This window comes from Lacerta agilis, chromosome 1 (genome assembly GCF_009819535.1).
Source record: "Lacerta agilis isolate rLacAgi1 chromosome 1, rLacAgi1.pri, whole genome shotgun sequence".
In the NCBI taxonomy this organism is placed as follows: Eukaryota; Metazoa; Chordata; class Lepidosauria; order Squamata; family Lacertidae; genus Lacerta; species Lacerta agilis.
The window spans coordinates 113,369,657-113,385,292 of record NC_046312.1 but is presented as its reverse complement, the minus strand read 5'-3'; the positions used below and the strand labels follow the sequence as shown (position 1 = coordinate 113,385,292).

The following is a 15,636-nucleotide window of genomic DNA, read 5'->3' as shown; positions in this document are numbered from 1 at the left end:
CATCCCATTTAAGAACAAGCATTCCACAAGGAGCTAAAATGACAAAACTATTTTCCCATTGCCAGAGAAAGGAAAACTGTAAATAGAAAGATGCCAAGGCTGTCCAGGCTCTTTTCAGCCCCAACTTTTCCCACTAATAAGTTGCTCAAAACAGCTTAAACATAATTTTTTTTTTGAGGGAACATGTTATATATGTTATGCTAAGGCCACCAGGGCAAGCACTTCAGTTCCAGAGAAATGGCAGGAACCATTGCAGCAGAAAAGAAATCTGATGCCATCTCGGCCTTTCAGAAGTTAGAATTGCAATGCAGTAGATACAATTTAAAGATAGATTTTATTCTCTGATGACTTACTCATGCAAACTGCACATTGAAGAAAAACAGTACAGTTTGTGAAACATGTCAAATGCAAGGATCTCGAATGCGAAGTACAGAAGTAGTGTGACATACATTTTAAAACGGAATCTATGGTTATACAACTGTTCTCTTGTTTGCTGAACATAGGATTTTAACTAATCCCTTCATTAAAATCATTTACATCTCTCCTTGCACATATTTAGATTTACTTTACAACAGCAACAGCTTTATTACTAAAAAACAACAACAAAATTTTTTATATTAAATAAGGTTTAAAAAATAGGACTGTATTATACAAAGTCAAGCACTGCTAATGCATGAACACCATTCATTTCAGTGAGCTGCTTAGGAGCAGAAATGAAGGTGGGTAGCAGAGCAGTGCCTGACAGATTATGCCTAGATTTAGTGGAGGAAACATAACCACTTTGCTCATCCAATCCACACACTCTCCACCCCGATCCATAGGAGGAGGAGTATGTGTGGAAGCAGGCGTCTACGTGTATATGAATGTGTAGAATTGCAAACCATGAGTATGCATCAGGCACACAAACAAATGTAGACGTCATATACCAGCACTGCATTGCTTTCAACTGTTTTCACATCTCCATCCCAGTGTGACTAGAGTTACCGGTAAATACTCCAGAGAGGATCTTTTTAATAGAATTCACAGTTTGTGCTGGAGACTTCGTCACTATACTTGTGGGTTAAAAATAAAATAAAATTAAAGCTTGTTTCTGAAATTAACTCTTTAAAAACTGATAAAATGAAGGTGTCTGGAGCACTTTTTGCAAAAAACAAACAAACTTGTTTCCTTACATTTTTAATACACAAAATATTTAAATTCTTATTTTCAGACTTAAAGCACTGAAATGATATATATATAATTTTAGGACCTCGTTCAGCTTCCATTCTAGTTTGGTTGTAAATCATACAAATTAAGAGTTGCTCTCTGCCATTACCACCAATTAAAATCCAATGATTTAAAACTGAATGTTTCATAGTTTGATGGCACCCTAGGTTAAAACAGAGCATAGAACATATGAGTTACACAAACCCACAATAAATGCATTAAATGTTCATTATATACATAATGGAATTCTTTTTTTACTGCCAGATGCTGCTACTGTGTAGTTTTTCCTCTGCTGTTATGCAAAGTTTTTCTGGTATGAAAGCACATACCTATTTTTTTTTCTTTTTGCACTTTTACAACTTAATCGTAAAATATTATATATTTTTTAACATGAGTACAGAATTAAAATAGATAATGGCACATTAAAAAACTCAATATCCTGCAGATGATTGGATAATGAGAAAAAGTGTACCTACAATCATCTTATCAGAAACAAACTACATCATGGAATGTTAGTTATCCAAATTCACACGGTAAATAACATTTCAAAAACTGCAATCACCTACCAAGCCAGCATCACACTGAAGGCATCTTTAAACATTCAAGCACAGATTGCCGGCATAACTACTGAACCATTCTCTCTGTCTCTCATTCATACACACACACATACATACACACGTCACACTATAATTACATTGTTTCCACGGTACGGTAAATATTGATTTTTTTTCTCCCCACAAGAAAAGTATCAAAATTTTGCTACTAAAAGATGACAGTGCTTACACAAGAATAAAGTACAAGTTATCTTGCAAATACAATAACAAAAAAAAGAAAAAGAAAAAAAGTCTTGAGTAGTTTGATGAGGGAATTTCAAGCTTTCCTGGCACCCATACTATCTTGCAGTATGAATAAGCTCCTCTTTAAGACTCAAGAAACCACAAAATATCAAGTGAGCTTTGAAAAAGTATTCCATCTTTCAGAACCCTGTTCAGAATCTTTCTGTTGTTCTTAGTTGTTTAGTAAGAGGGTATAGCTGCAAGTTTTTGTTTTTGCAGCAGAAGCAAAGCTCCTGATTTTATAAAATGGAAGTGCTAGCTAAGCTGACATCTATTTTTAAAAACAAAATCTAGCTAGTAATGACCCTGATCAAGATTACATATGTGCATAAAAAGTACTGTATTCCATATACTGTACTGGCCCTGTTAAACAAAATTCTTTAAAAATACCCAAACAGTTAAAAAGCCAAAGAAAATGCTACACAATATAATCAAACATATTCTCCCAAAGTTTCCCCCCTCTCATAATGTGCAAAACAATATAAAGGCAAAAAAGACTAAAAGCAAATTTCCTGTTCCTGTCTTTTTCTCTTGCCTAGTGCTTTAATGATGTAGAGTTTTCGAAGTCAATAGGATTCTATGCAGAACTTTGGTATAAAATATTACAAGATTACTATCACAGTTTTTGGGGTGAGCATTTTACGTGACTGCTTGGAATACCACCAAATTAAAGTAGTAAGTACATTTAAACTGTACCGACACTTTACATGACGAGCACTGAAAATAACTAGCAATCCTAATTAGGAAAGGAAAATGAACGTGGTGTCTATTAAGAGACTACAACCCGCTGTGCCATTCCTGTTCGCCAACTTTCAAAGCCAAATTCAAGTTTGAATTTTACAGATGAATCATTTTTAAGCTACAGATTTCTCCTAAATGAAGGCTGCTTTCCTTGGTTTCCCTTTGAAGTTGCTAAGGAGTATCTAAAAACAACGCAAGTTTTTAATCAACTTCCTGAAGGCTGCGACTGAGATGGAGGAGCCATTACAATCTGCGAAAGCACTGGCTCTGTACTCTGGTCTGCCATCTGGGTGAGAACCGATGAAGCCACTGCTTCTGCCTTGGAGGTTGAGCTTACACCATTGGAAGTGCTGACCGAACTATGCTGAATAGCTTCTGTGTGAGGACTACTTGGCACGGAAATGTCTTCAGAACTATCATCTTTATCCGTAGCTGAAAAAGAAAACAAAAACATTTCCATGTCTTCGTCAATGAAATGTGCAATTAGAAAATGAGATGCTAGTTCCATATGCTGTGCAAATACCTGAAGGATTTTGATGATAGCCAAAGCAGTGGGACTGAAATATTTGATTAGGAAAAAGAACACTTATTATAAAGTAATGTTCTAACAAATTCAAAAACTTTGGGGATTTTTACTGGAATACCTAAATATTTTAAGATGTGACAGCTCAATAGCATGCAGTTCCGTTCTGTTATTTAGATTTTAAGGGGGGAAAGGAAGACACTGACAACTTAACACAAGAATTTTAGCATACTTGGAAGAGCTGTGTGCATAAATGTGTGTTTCCTGGAAAACAACTGAAAAAAGTTAAATATAACTCTGACTTTTGATTGAACCAGCACTGCAACCATTCTAGCTTACCAATGTAACATGTATTGTAATCATTCATTATATTATTAATTTTATGAAACAAAGTGGAGCATTTTTGTAAAAAATAAAAGTGGAAACTTTTCCACATCACAGATGGACACATCAATCAACTTAAGAGGATTTTAATTTTCATCAACCCTATAAAGTGGGCATGAGGGAGAAAATAATGTTGTACATAATTTTATGGTATAGGTAAATTCTACATTCTGACACAGCTGTTTTTTTGTATCTGCAGGCCCCTATGTTATCAAGACCATTGAACAAAAGCAAATGAAGACTCGACAGACAAAGGGTTTCTGAGTACATTACCTCAAACATAGCATTGGATCCTGATTTGCTTCCACTGAAGGATGACACTGACAAGACAGTGGGTGGGTGAAGAGGCAATTTGCAGCCCCAAGCACTACCTCCCCCAACTCTCTAAAACTACTCCCTTTTTGTGGGGGGGGGGGGGACACACACACCAAGAATTGCAGGGGGAATTCTCAATTCTGCATCCCACTTCCCCTAAGGGGAGCGTCTTGCAAGCAGAGTTCTGCTCACAGGGACTTGAAATCCACAGCAATTAATTACTGTAAGTCCTTTCCCAAATTAGCTGGCTTTTGAACTCAAGAATTGCTAATTCAGACTTGTCTAACAAATGCTTCCAGTACACCACGATCTTCTCCGAGGGAATCTCCTGAAATGTCACCACAGTTAAGGATTACAATGTGTCAGTTATGGATGTAGCCTTTTTCAAGTGAAGCTATTTGGTATTGCACTTTCACCTTTAATGTGCACAAACTTGCCAGTTAAGGACCTGCACAGGGTCAGAAATGCTGTAGCAATTATTACAGAGTTTATGCTTAGTTTATGGGACGCAGGTGGCGCTGTGGGTTAAACCACAGAGTCTAGGGCTTGCCGATCAGAAGGTCGGTGGTTCGAATCCCCGCGACGGGGTGAGCTCCCGTTGCTCGGTCCCAGCTCCTGTCCACCTAGCAGTTCGAAAGCATGTCAAAGTGCAAGTAGATAAATAGGTACCACTCCAGTGGGAAGGTAAACAGTGTTTCTGTGCGCTGCTCTGGTTCACCAGCAGCGGCTTAGTCATGCTGGCCACAGGACCTGGAAGCTGTACGCCGGCTCCCTCGGCCAATAAAGCGAGATGAGGGCCGCAACCCGAGTCTTCCGCGACTGGACCTAATTGTCAGGGGTCCCTTTACCTTTACTTTATGCTTAGTTTATTCTAAACATCTAAGATGGAGCCTGAGGAAGATGCGAACACTGCCTAACACAACATAAGGAAGAAGCTTTTGTTTATTAAGAATATACTAGGCTATACAGACTACAGAGTGGAATTCAAGGTCAAGCAAATGTTCTATCTGTGCAACCATATCAGCTTGCCAGATGGAACAATCCTGCCTCCCCGCCCAACATGGGTTTTCTTCTGACACCGCCCCCCAGTCAATTTTGAGGGAAAGGCCCACTGAGCTAGTGGAAGCCCTTACACAGGGCTTCTTCCAGCGACAGGGCTCTTTAGGTGAACCCTGCCGTATAAATCTGATTCCGTCCAATCCATCTTATTGCATATTTACAACAAGCAATTATGTATAGTTATTCCTGCAGACCATAATCCAATATCCACCAACAGTGACAACACACACTGCAAATGAGTTTGCAACAATAGTGCACATTTTGGAGTATGCACTTTCTCTCTCTCTGTGTTAGTACTTTAAACTTGAAAGCTAAATGTACAACCAGATAGTTCTCTTTCATAATATCAGCATTCAAGACACCTAAGCACATTCAGCAAATTATGCATGCATAATGTAATCCTATAGCTGCTTCTATATGGAATAATGTTGTTTTGTCAGATGGGAACCATAATGGCCTCATCCCTGCAACAATCATTGTTAATATAAATTCAAAACATATTTCTGCACGGTTTCAATTTGCTCCAAGATGCCACTTTCCATCCTGTCAAAATGACTGGAGATCAAAAGGACCAAGATTTATAAGCTCAAAACTGACAAAATCAGAGTTCTAAATATATACAGCCACAGAGTGTTGCTAAATCTCCGGAATCTCTTAAATTAAAAAATATTGCCCATTCTGATGAAACTGCTTACAATGACTACAAGTAAAGATGGTGGCCATTAAGTTTTATCGCAAGCACCTGAGGAACTGTTTGCATGCAATACAAAATGTTCTTTTATTCTCCTAAATTACTGACACTGGCAAATTAAAATGAAGTGGCTACATATGGCAGAAACAATCTTCACATTTACAAATATACTGAAATATCACTAAATCATAAAAATGAAAGCTGTGGGTTATATATTATGAATGTTGCCTAATGCATTCCCAGCTCAGTTATTTGTTACAAATTTGTGTACAATGGACAAAATTGGCCATTTATTCTACAGCAGCAGCTGGTTCTAGCGCTGGGTATTATATCCAAAAAGGAAAGAAAGAAACACACAATTAACCTTTGAAATGCTGAAAAAGTAAAAGCATTAAGAACATTTCCCCAACGTTTTACCAATTTTACTTTTACCATAAGCATTAAAGCTCATTCTTCCTTCCCCGAATAAAATTATGGTAAACATTTATTTCATTTTATTTCTGGTGGAAAGACTGGTAAACAACATAAAGAGATTCTATCTCACAGCTATGACCTGTGAAATAACTAATTTTATTTTATTTTATTAAAAAAAAGTAATTGGATACTATTAAACTGCATACAATCACTAAATATTAATACATACCATGCCGTACCTGAATACTTTTTTTTTTTTTAAAAAAAAGTAAGAATCCAGAAGGAGATTCAATATATCATTGCATTTATCTTGCAACAGCCTTGTAGGAATTGTTATATTTAAAGTGAAGTATTTGAACATCACTTCTCAGTTGTAATGTTATCTCTGTTTGCTTTGGCAGTATTTCACTGGTACAGCCTAAGGCTATATAGGTAATGGAACATTACTCACTATGATAGCCAGACTTCTTCTGCATGGCTGTTACAGGGCAATCTTTATGAGCTAGAAGAAGCTGTTTCAGCTGCGCCACTTCATTTCTCAGCAGGGTGACTTCACTCTAAAGAAGAAGAAAAAAGTTATATACTTTACCAGGATCAAGTTACATACATTTCAAACTGAGATTTACAAGCTTTCGTAAAGACAAATGCAAGACACAGCACACACTTTCTAGGCACATTAACAGAACGGTTTATCTGTGAACTGCAGCAGTTTTGGCTAAGCAGCTTGTTTGTTTTGTACATTCAAAGAAAATATTGGGAGTTGCTTTACATTTGGTCTATTACATTCAACTCCTTGTGATCTTTTGCTTCTATATGTAGTCAGATATAGATGTTGAAACGTTTTGCATCACATTTGAAGGGAAGTTTGTGGCACTTACTAATTTTTTTGCCATTACAGATAATTGAATGGAGAATTCTAATGTGACATATTTAAGATGAATACATTAAGGAAGTGGGGAATTTAACATATACTGGACATAGTTCCATTGATCTCCCAATGTTTTTAAATGTCGCTATACAAAAAGATGCAAGTATCAATATTTGTCTGACCTCATTCTGCAGAGGCAGAAGCTGGGGATTCTTCTGCTGTAGCTAAAACAACAAGTCCAGCAAGAAGAGCCAAAGGTTGAGCCCACTATATCTAAACTCTGAAAGAGAGCCTCACCATACAGTAATTGTCAGGTCCTTATGGTGGTTACTCACGAGTAACGAGGCAGAAACTCCGGCATGTTTTTTATCAGATTTATTGTGCAAACTATTTACAGTGCAGAGCAAACAAGTTCATGACCATCTCAGTCACTCGCAGAATCCGGGAGTGGCCCCTTCCAGCTACGTCCCCAACATAAGAATGTCGGGACCCCGAGTCTCCTCCTCCTATCATCCTTGCGTTTCACCACTCTGCACAATTGGGGCGCCGGAAATGTCATACCTCCCTCCTGGTCAGCTAGACGAGGTGAGGTGCTGGGGCTGTCCGCAGCATCTCCAAGCCCTTTCCCCACCAGGCTGCCCATTTCCCTCTCCACTAGAGGAACTGCTGCTTCCCGCGCTGGAAGAGGTACTGCTGTCCAGGTGGCGTCGGGGCTCTCTGTATTCTGACAGAGCCCCAGCCCCCCTCCCACTGCCCGATGGCAGTTCCCTGACAGCAATATTTTTATATTTCATATTCATATGATTCAAACAGTATTCCCCAGCTTGTTTATTTTGTAAAAATGACAAAACTAGAATGAGAACCAGCACTATTTCATGGCTAACATTCTGTGGAAGGCCAAACCTATCAAAGCACATATTCAACTTCAAGTCATCATGGGTTATTACTACTCAGCTGTGCCAGCTTTATCAAATGATGAATCATTTTGGAATACAGGATTAATATTTTCAGATAATGAATAGTTTAAATAATTTATTTGCCATTCAATTTTCATTCTGTTCTTCACCTTTGCCAGTTTTGTTGCTGGCAGACTATAAAAAACATCTCTGCTTTATATGAAAGAGATTAACCCTTGAGACTCTGCCATGTGTGTGTGTTCCATTCTATGCTTATAAAAATGTTTAAGTAGGAAAAATCCATACAGAAATGTCCATTGTCTTCTAATGCAAATGAAACATAGAAGAGGTAACATTTATTCTAGGCCCGCCTCCCCCAACCTGGTGCCCTCCAGATGTTTTTGTGTATATTCTTATTAGCTACCGCCAGCCTTGCAAATCATACACACAGGCCTCCTGCACTTACATTACACTGTTCTCTCATTTGTTTCTACTTCATATTCCATTATACCTCTCCTGTCACAAACAGAAACATTTTAAACTATGTAAAGTGAAGGATTAGCCAAGAAGGCAAAAATCTTTGACCTTCAATCTTACAGTTGTCTTCGGGTTTTTTTAAATAATGCATGGGCAGATACACCTGACTGGCTCTGGAAACTTTGCTGGAGCACATCTATACTGTGAAATGGGTACAAGCAGCTCATGCCCACCACGCCTCTTAAAGGAGGCTTGCATTATATGCAATGCCCGATGGCCACTTGTAACCTCACCTCACCCTATGGGAAAAGTTCCAGATATTCAGAGATTGCACCCTTTACCCATCTCTTTTTGGGGAGAAGGTAAAAGAAATGGCACTCCTTAGACACTTATGGGGAGGAAAAGGTGAAATATTATGGGGCGATGGGGTTCAGTTCCCATCACTCCACCCTATGATGTCCTGCCCTACCCTGCCGTGTGCCGGCAATCACACGTCATTTGGACGAGCCTAAAATTACAGTGTTTGCTCCGGACTTGTTAAATGGATTCAACTAACCAACTTTCATAGCGGAAGCCAACACAAGGATTCCTCCCCCCCCCCCCAAATCAAAAGTCAAAAGGAGATCATGCTTTCTGGCAAGTAGAACAATCATACTGGCATAGCATTGAATTCCACCTATTGCCTTTAATTATTATATTACATTATTATCAGATTATTGTTTTAAAATTGCAAACAAGCAGAAGGAAGTACCTGTAATTGACCATTTAATGAGCTCAAGTCTTCAGCTTTCTTCTCCAAAGACTGCACCCAAACTTTTCTTTTTTGTCTACACCTTGATGCTGCCGCCCTATTCCGCTCTAGGAATTTCCGCCTTTTCTCATCAGGATCTTCATTTGCTGCCCTTCGTCGTCGACCCCCTGTATTTGGCGTTTGCGGTGCAAGCTGTGCTGGAGAGGCCTGCAAGAAGCAAGGAATGCCAGAGTTCATTGCCACAAAACTTTTAGTTCAAGCTTAAACTTTGGACAGAAATTCACATTCCTCTAATATACCACACAGCATTGGCTACAACGGTTTCATTTAGAGCAGAATATAAATTAAACACAGACAATCTTGAGCTTTCATTTTAAAGAGTTTCAAAGTAAAAACAAAATGCACTGTTGACATGTTGGGTATAGCAGACATAACCAAACACAGGTTGGCAATGTGATGCCACAGTACTAAAGTTCCAACTCATGAAAGATTACCCTACCCAAATTTGGGCCATTCTCCCAAATCCGCTGCAACCCTGTAAAAAAAAAATCCACCATATTCACTAGGCTCCCCCTTTGGAGAAGCTTTTCAGGGATGCAGAGGGGAAGAGAAATGATAGATTGGTTGTGTGAACTACCTTATACTTGCACAACCACTGAATACAACACAGAATATACTATTATAGAGGCAGATTGGATCTGAATTAAATGACTTCTCCACCCTCACTTTAAGGTGGGGTTTCTCTCTCTTTTGGTATTCTCTCTTTTTTTTGTATTGAAAAAGAGGAAATTCTAGGATTAAAAAATCTTTGGTGTAAGAGTTCAAGCACTTGCAACACAGGGCTGGTTCATATGCAATGCTAAGCCATGGTTTAGTGAATGAGCCTCAGTGAGCCTGAACAAAGAATAGTCGCTAAACAAGTCAACTACAAACCATGGGTTATGAAGCTACCTTGTTTAGCAACCTTGCTTTGAAAAGCTAGTACGGAATTATGTTGTTGCCTGCCTACCAGAGGGACTGGACACATTCCAATTTGCCTATAAAATGAAAAGATCAACAGAGGATGCCGTGGCGATTGCCCTCCATGATGTTCTTGCACATTTGGAGCAGCGGGGAGGCTATGCCAGATTGCTTTTCGTAGATTTTAGCTCGGCATTTAACACCATCTTACCACGACGTCTGGGGTCTAAATTGGGAGGTTTGGTGCTCCCACCATCACTCTGCAGGTAGATATTGGACTTTCTGTCAGATCACCCCCAGAGGGTCCGGTTGGCCCCCTATACCTCCAACATGATCAGTACTAATACAGGAGCACCACAGGGATGCGTGCTTAAGCCACTTCTTTACACTCTATACACGTTTGATTATGTCTCTGCCTACCCTAGTAATAGGATTGTTAAATTTGCAGATGATATGACTGTGATTGAGCTCATCTCTGATAAAGAGGGTGAGATGGATTACAGAGATGAGGTTGAATGGAAGTGGTGTAGAACCAATAATTTGCTTATAAATACAAAGGAAACAAAGGAGCTTGTGGTGGAATTTAGGAAGCAGAAAAGTGATGTCCAGCCGCTTTTGATTGATGGAACCTGTTTGGAGAGGGTGACAACGTGCAGATTTCTGGCCATTGAGTTACAGGAGGATCTGTCCTGGAGTGTCAACATAGGGGGGATTGTGAAGAAGGTGCAGCACAGACTGTATTTTTTAGAATTCTAAAGAAAAATCATCTTCCGCAAAAGCTGCTGCTTGCCTTCTATCACTGTGCCATTGAGCGTGCTCACTTATGGTTTATGTGTGTGGTATGGAAGCTGCATTTCTCGGGATAGGATTGTGTTGCGAAGAATTATCAAAACAGCAGAGAATATTAATGGCTGTTCACTCTCTACCTTAGAACGTATCTATACCATCAGGTGACACAGAAAGGCACTAAATATATCAAGAGACCCATCGCACCCTGGTCACTGTTTCTTTGAGCTTCTGCCATCGGGACGGAGATACAGAACAATGAAGGCGAGAACGAGCCGTCTCAAGAACAGTTTCTTTCCTAGAACAATTTTAGCCTTAAATGGAAACTCTGGACTCTGAAGTCATCTTTTATTTGTTATATTGTCCTGTATTGTCCTGTGTTTATTAGTATTTTTAAATTATGTGGAGTGCCTTATTTGAGTTGATATAGCAACCAAGGAATTTCGTTGTTCCCGCAAGGGGACAATGACAATAAAGATTTATTCTATCCTATTGTTGTAAGCCAAGATTACTGGTTTGCACATAACACTAAGCTAAGAGTCTGTCAGGAAGTAACATAGGATGTTTATATGGTAGCAAACAGCATCAAAAACAAGGTTTCTTACCGGTGTTTCAGTAGTAGATGTAGCAGGCTGCTGCAGCGACTGTGGCCGTGCTTCCTCTGACTGAGTTCTAACCAATCCACTTGTTTGTCCCTTTGCAGTATCTCCATTTGTGACTTGAGAGTGCTGCTGGGTTAAGGCAGCTTTTAATCTCTGAAAGACAAAAATGAATTTTTCCACGATGAATGATTGCAGGCCGCAATAGTCAACTTACTCAGCTGTTCACTAGCTTAAGAGTTGCCTGTGAAAGCTGCTCATGCCCAATTTTCGGAGATTCTCCTCCTTCCGCTGCAGCTCAATTCCACACCTTTCATGAAGATCCCCAAAATCCCAGGAGAGGCTTTTTGGAGGGTACAGAGTGCTGCCATGAGAAGGGAGGAAAGTTCCCTTATGTGAGTGCATATCTACTTGCACAGCACTGGAAACAACCAACTCCTTTCATTCTAAGCATATAAAGTGGTACCTCGGTTTGCGAACTTAATCTGTTCTGGAAGTCCGTTCCTAAACAGAAACCGTTCTTAAACCGAGGCGCGCTTTCCCTAATGAGGCCTCCCACCACCGGTGTCCTTCCACCATTCGGCTTCCGTTTGTAGACCGAGGCAAAGTTCGCTAATAGGAACACTACTTCCAGTTTTGCGGAGTTCGTATACCGAATAGTTCGTAAACAGGGCTGTTATTAAACCGAGGTACCACTGTACAGGCAACCCCCAATTTGCGCAGGATTTGCATTCAATGTCACTGCACGCCTGTGTGAAAATTGTGTTCAACTGAAACACCCCATTCTGCACCTGTTCTGCCTCCGCCCCACCCTTTCGGTGATGTCTTTTATCACATTTCCGGGTCGCTTCTAGGTTCAATGCTGTGCACATGTGCGCAACTGCACACACATCAGTCGCGCCTAAAACAAGAGTTGCCTGTATTTCATTTTGGCTCCCATGTCTTTTTCCTTTTAAAAAGAACTGACTAATACCACTTGTTCTAGTTCCAGAAAGTTACAGATCCACAATGTTAACAAGATGATGGGTATGAAACACAGAGTTAAAATGTTTAGCAAAAATACTATTATATGCTTAAGGTATCAGTATATTTCTGAGCTAGTAAGAAGGGGTACTTCAGATTGTGATGCAAGTTGTACACCCCCCCCCACCCAAAGTGATCCAGTGCTTTTGGCCAAATACAAGTACCAAAAACACGAAAGGGACCAGAGGATAACAATAGGTATCTGTTCCATAGTTCAATAGCTAAAAATGATCACTAAAAATATTACGTTCTTTAATCAGTGGATTGATAATATGGTAACAATTGCAACCTACAAATGGACTGCTTACAGACGTAAACTCTGCTTGGATAAACATGACAATATTTGGAACGAATATATACAAAATGTAGTAGACTGTTAATATTTCTATTCGTATTAGGATAATAATATCAAATTTATAAAAGAATGTATTGGTTAGGGTATTTTTTTGTATATATTCATATAATATTTCCACCTTTACACAGTTCTGTGTTTTGTTCTTTTTCCTTTTCTTGTGCATCACTTCACTGCTTTATATTTCATTTTTTAAACAATAAAATATAAATTAATAAATGCAAAAAAACTATTTAAAAAAACCCTAAAAAATTTATGTTGTGTTTTTAACTACATAGTATATATGGTTATAGAAGGAATATGCAGCTGATGGCCTTTAGGTCCATTTCCCGTCAATTCTCATACTTGCTTATGGCTTGGCCACAGCTGTCCCCCTCCCCATGCTATTTTGCATAAGGAGCAAAGCTAAACTGGCTCAGAACTTGCTGCTTCATTCAGTCAGCAAACTCCCTGCCCCCCCCCAACAGGGAAATATATCACTATATATTCACAGAAGCATTCACAAGCCACAGAAGTATTTGGGCTCAGCCAGTACCAGGTCCTCAGCCTTCAGGACTATATTCTCCCCAGTCAAATTGCTGAGGCAGGGCAACAACCACTTCTGAGAAGGGATGCCTCTAGTCCCCAAGGAATTGAACAATTTAGGCCACCTACCCCCTTCCTCCACCATAGCATTAATGGACAAAAAATGGACCAAGTCACTGAAGAAAGGAGTGATGAAGTTGGAGAGCTGAGTCACAGGGCAAGGGAAATCACAACAGGAAGAGTGCAAAATGATGCCATGCTTTCTGGGACAGCCCTGTGTAACAAGTTTGAATAGTTGTTCCTAAATAGTCTCAAATATTTTAAAGCCTTCATAGTTTACCAAAATGTTCCAATAATCCAATAATTTCAACCTATTAAGTAGATTCGTTACCACCATTTGGAAGTCTGCTCTTCCTTCAAGAAGCTTGGGGCAATTTACACGTACCCCCCCCCCCCAACAACCCCACGAAGTAGGTAAGGTTGAGAGAGAATTTGCTCAAGGCTACCCACCAAGCTGTAGAATTGAGCTCTTTATTCACTGCACCATACTGTTCATAGTGATTGTTAATGTTCTCTCTAGTGATATAATAAAATACATATTTAAAGTATAATTAGAAATGATGAAGTACATTGATAGTCATTCAATTTGTATTTGCAATATTGCTGAAACACTGACTACATTCTAATCCTGAACAGCAAAGGCATCTTTTTAGTATAAAAAATATGTATACCCTTCAAAATAAATCCCTATCACATCTGTCAGAATTGGTAGGAATAGATCACTCCATCACGAGTTCACAGAAACAAGAGGATATATTGTAGAAACAATTTATGAAAAAGTCAGATCCATATTTCATATCTGCCACAAAGCCTCATCAGAGTAATAACCCTCCTTCTCCTGGGTGTTATCTTACCATCTGCTGCTCTATTACTTATCTTTATTTTGCAACTAATTAACAGCATAATCTTCTAAATTCAGCAAGTTAATTATCATTATTGTGGTCTTTGCAGCATCATCAGTCCTTATGAAGTCTTGTCTCTCCCCTCCCCCCAGAGAATCTATGAAAATGAAGGAGGTTGGGAGAGGGTCTGTTTCTTTAGAGCAGGCTCATTAGGTGTTTGCTGATTAGCTCGGCATGCAGAGAGGCAGGTCAGGAGAATTCTGCCGAACACAAGGTCCCATGCCGAGCTCAACAAAGTTAATGCGAGTTTCTGAACATTTGCCAGGCTGCCCTCTGTCAACTCTCAGTTGTAACCCCTGCAGAAAACCTACTGGCTACCCACTATGCTTCAGGTATTTCTCAGTTTGTTTTAAAAAAAAATGTATGTGGAAAACTCCAGAGAGCATCACTTACAATATTTTTTTTTAAAGAGGCAAGGCAATCCTAATTCAGAGGGTCTTATTTGTTTTTATATAGAAATGATTTGTTAACTCTGCACTTGCTACAAATATAACATCTCAGATGCTTTCTGAAACAAAATTAAAGATGACCATTAAATGAATTCACCCCCAATCTCTCATTTGAAGACACTTGTATCTATTATTTATGTACTGCCATTAGCATGCATTCCAATCTACAGAGTACAAAGGAACAGGTACTTGTCCCGGGGAGGCTGCAATAGAAAATTCAACAAAGGAGCAACAAAGAAGCTGGATCCAGAGTAACTGTGACTGAAGGGAGTTGGTGGAATGTGACTTTCTTGCCCCCTTCTCCCACCTACAGCTCCACAAGCTGTCTGAAACATCTCTCCTTAGGGTTAAGGGAACCTGCTAAATGGGGTGGGCTTGAGTGCGGGGCTTAACAGGGACTGATCACTCAAAATGAGGCAAGGCATCTTCTGTGAGCAGCAGCTCAGCTCATGGATGATTTTTGACAATCTCCCCCCCCCCCCCCGGTCTCTCAAGATATGCATAGGAAGGAGCATAACACAGACATTTTAGAGGTAATAATGAAGCTCTGTATCATCATCTAATGAATTTGTGCTTCAAGTTTTATAATTCTAATAATATTATGTTCAAAGACTATATATGCTGGTTAAGGGCACCCTACCCTCAAATATAAGTCAAGCATCACCAGAGCTCTAAACATTGATATGTTGTATGTAGGTACTGAAATCCTATTATTTTCCCATAAGTGCTTAGTACATATTGACTAAAATTGCAATTCAATCCCCTACAGCTTCCAACTGAACTTGTTTGCCAGCGCATGTGTGTTTGCAGTCATTTGTC

At 39.4% G+C, this 15,636-nt stretch overlaps 1 protein-coding gene across 4 annotated transcripts in view; it reads right to left on the bottom strand.

Annotated features, from left to right (window-relative positions):
• Nucleotides 1-315: 315 nt before the first annotated feature.
• Nucleotides 316-15,636, bottom strand: part of ATF2 (activating transcription factor 2) — a 39,554-nt gene continuing 24,233 nt past the window's right edge. For all 4 annotated transcript variants that reach the window (XM_033167756.1, XM_033167736.1, XM_033167765.1 and 1 more), the window contains 4 exons: nt 11,513-11,662; nt 9,162-9,368; nt 6,621-6,726; nt 316-3,215 (listed from right to left, as the gene is read on the bottom strand). In XM_033167756.1, the coding sequence (XP_033023647.1) occupies nt 2,989-3,215; nt 6,621-6,726; nt 9,162-9,368; nt 11,513-11,662 (690 nt within the window). In that variant the 3' untranslated portion in view covers nt 316-2,988. The remainder of the gene's footprint in view (nt 3,216-6,620; nt 6,727-9,161; nt 9,369-11,512; nt 11,663-15,636) is intronic.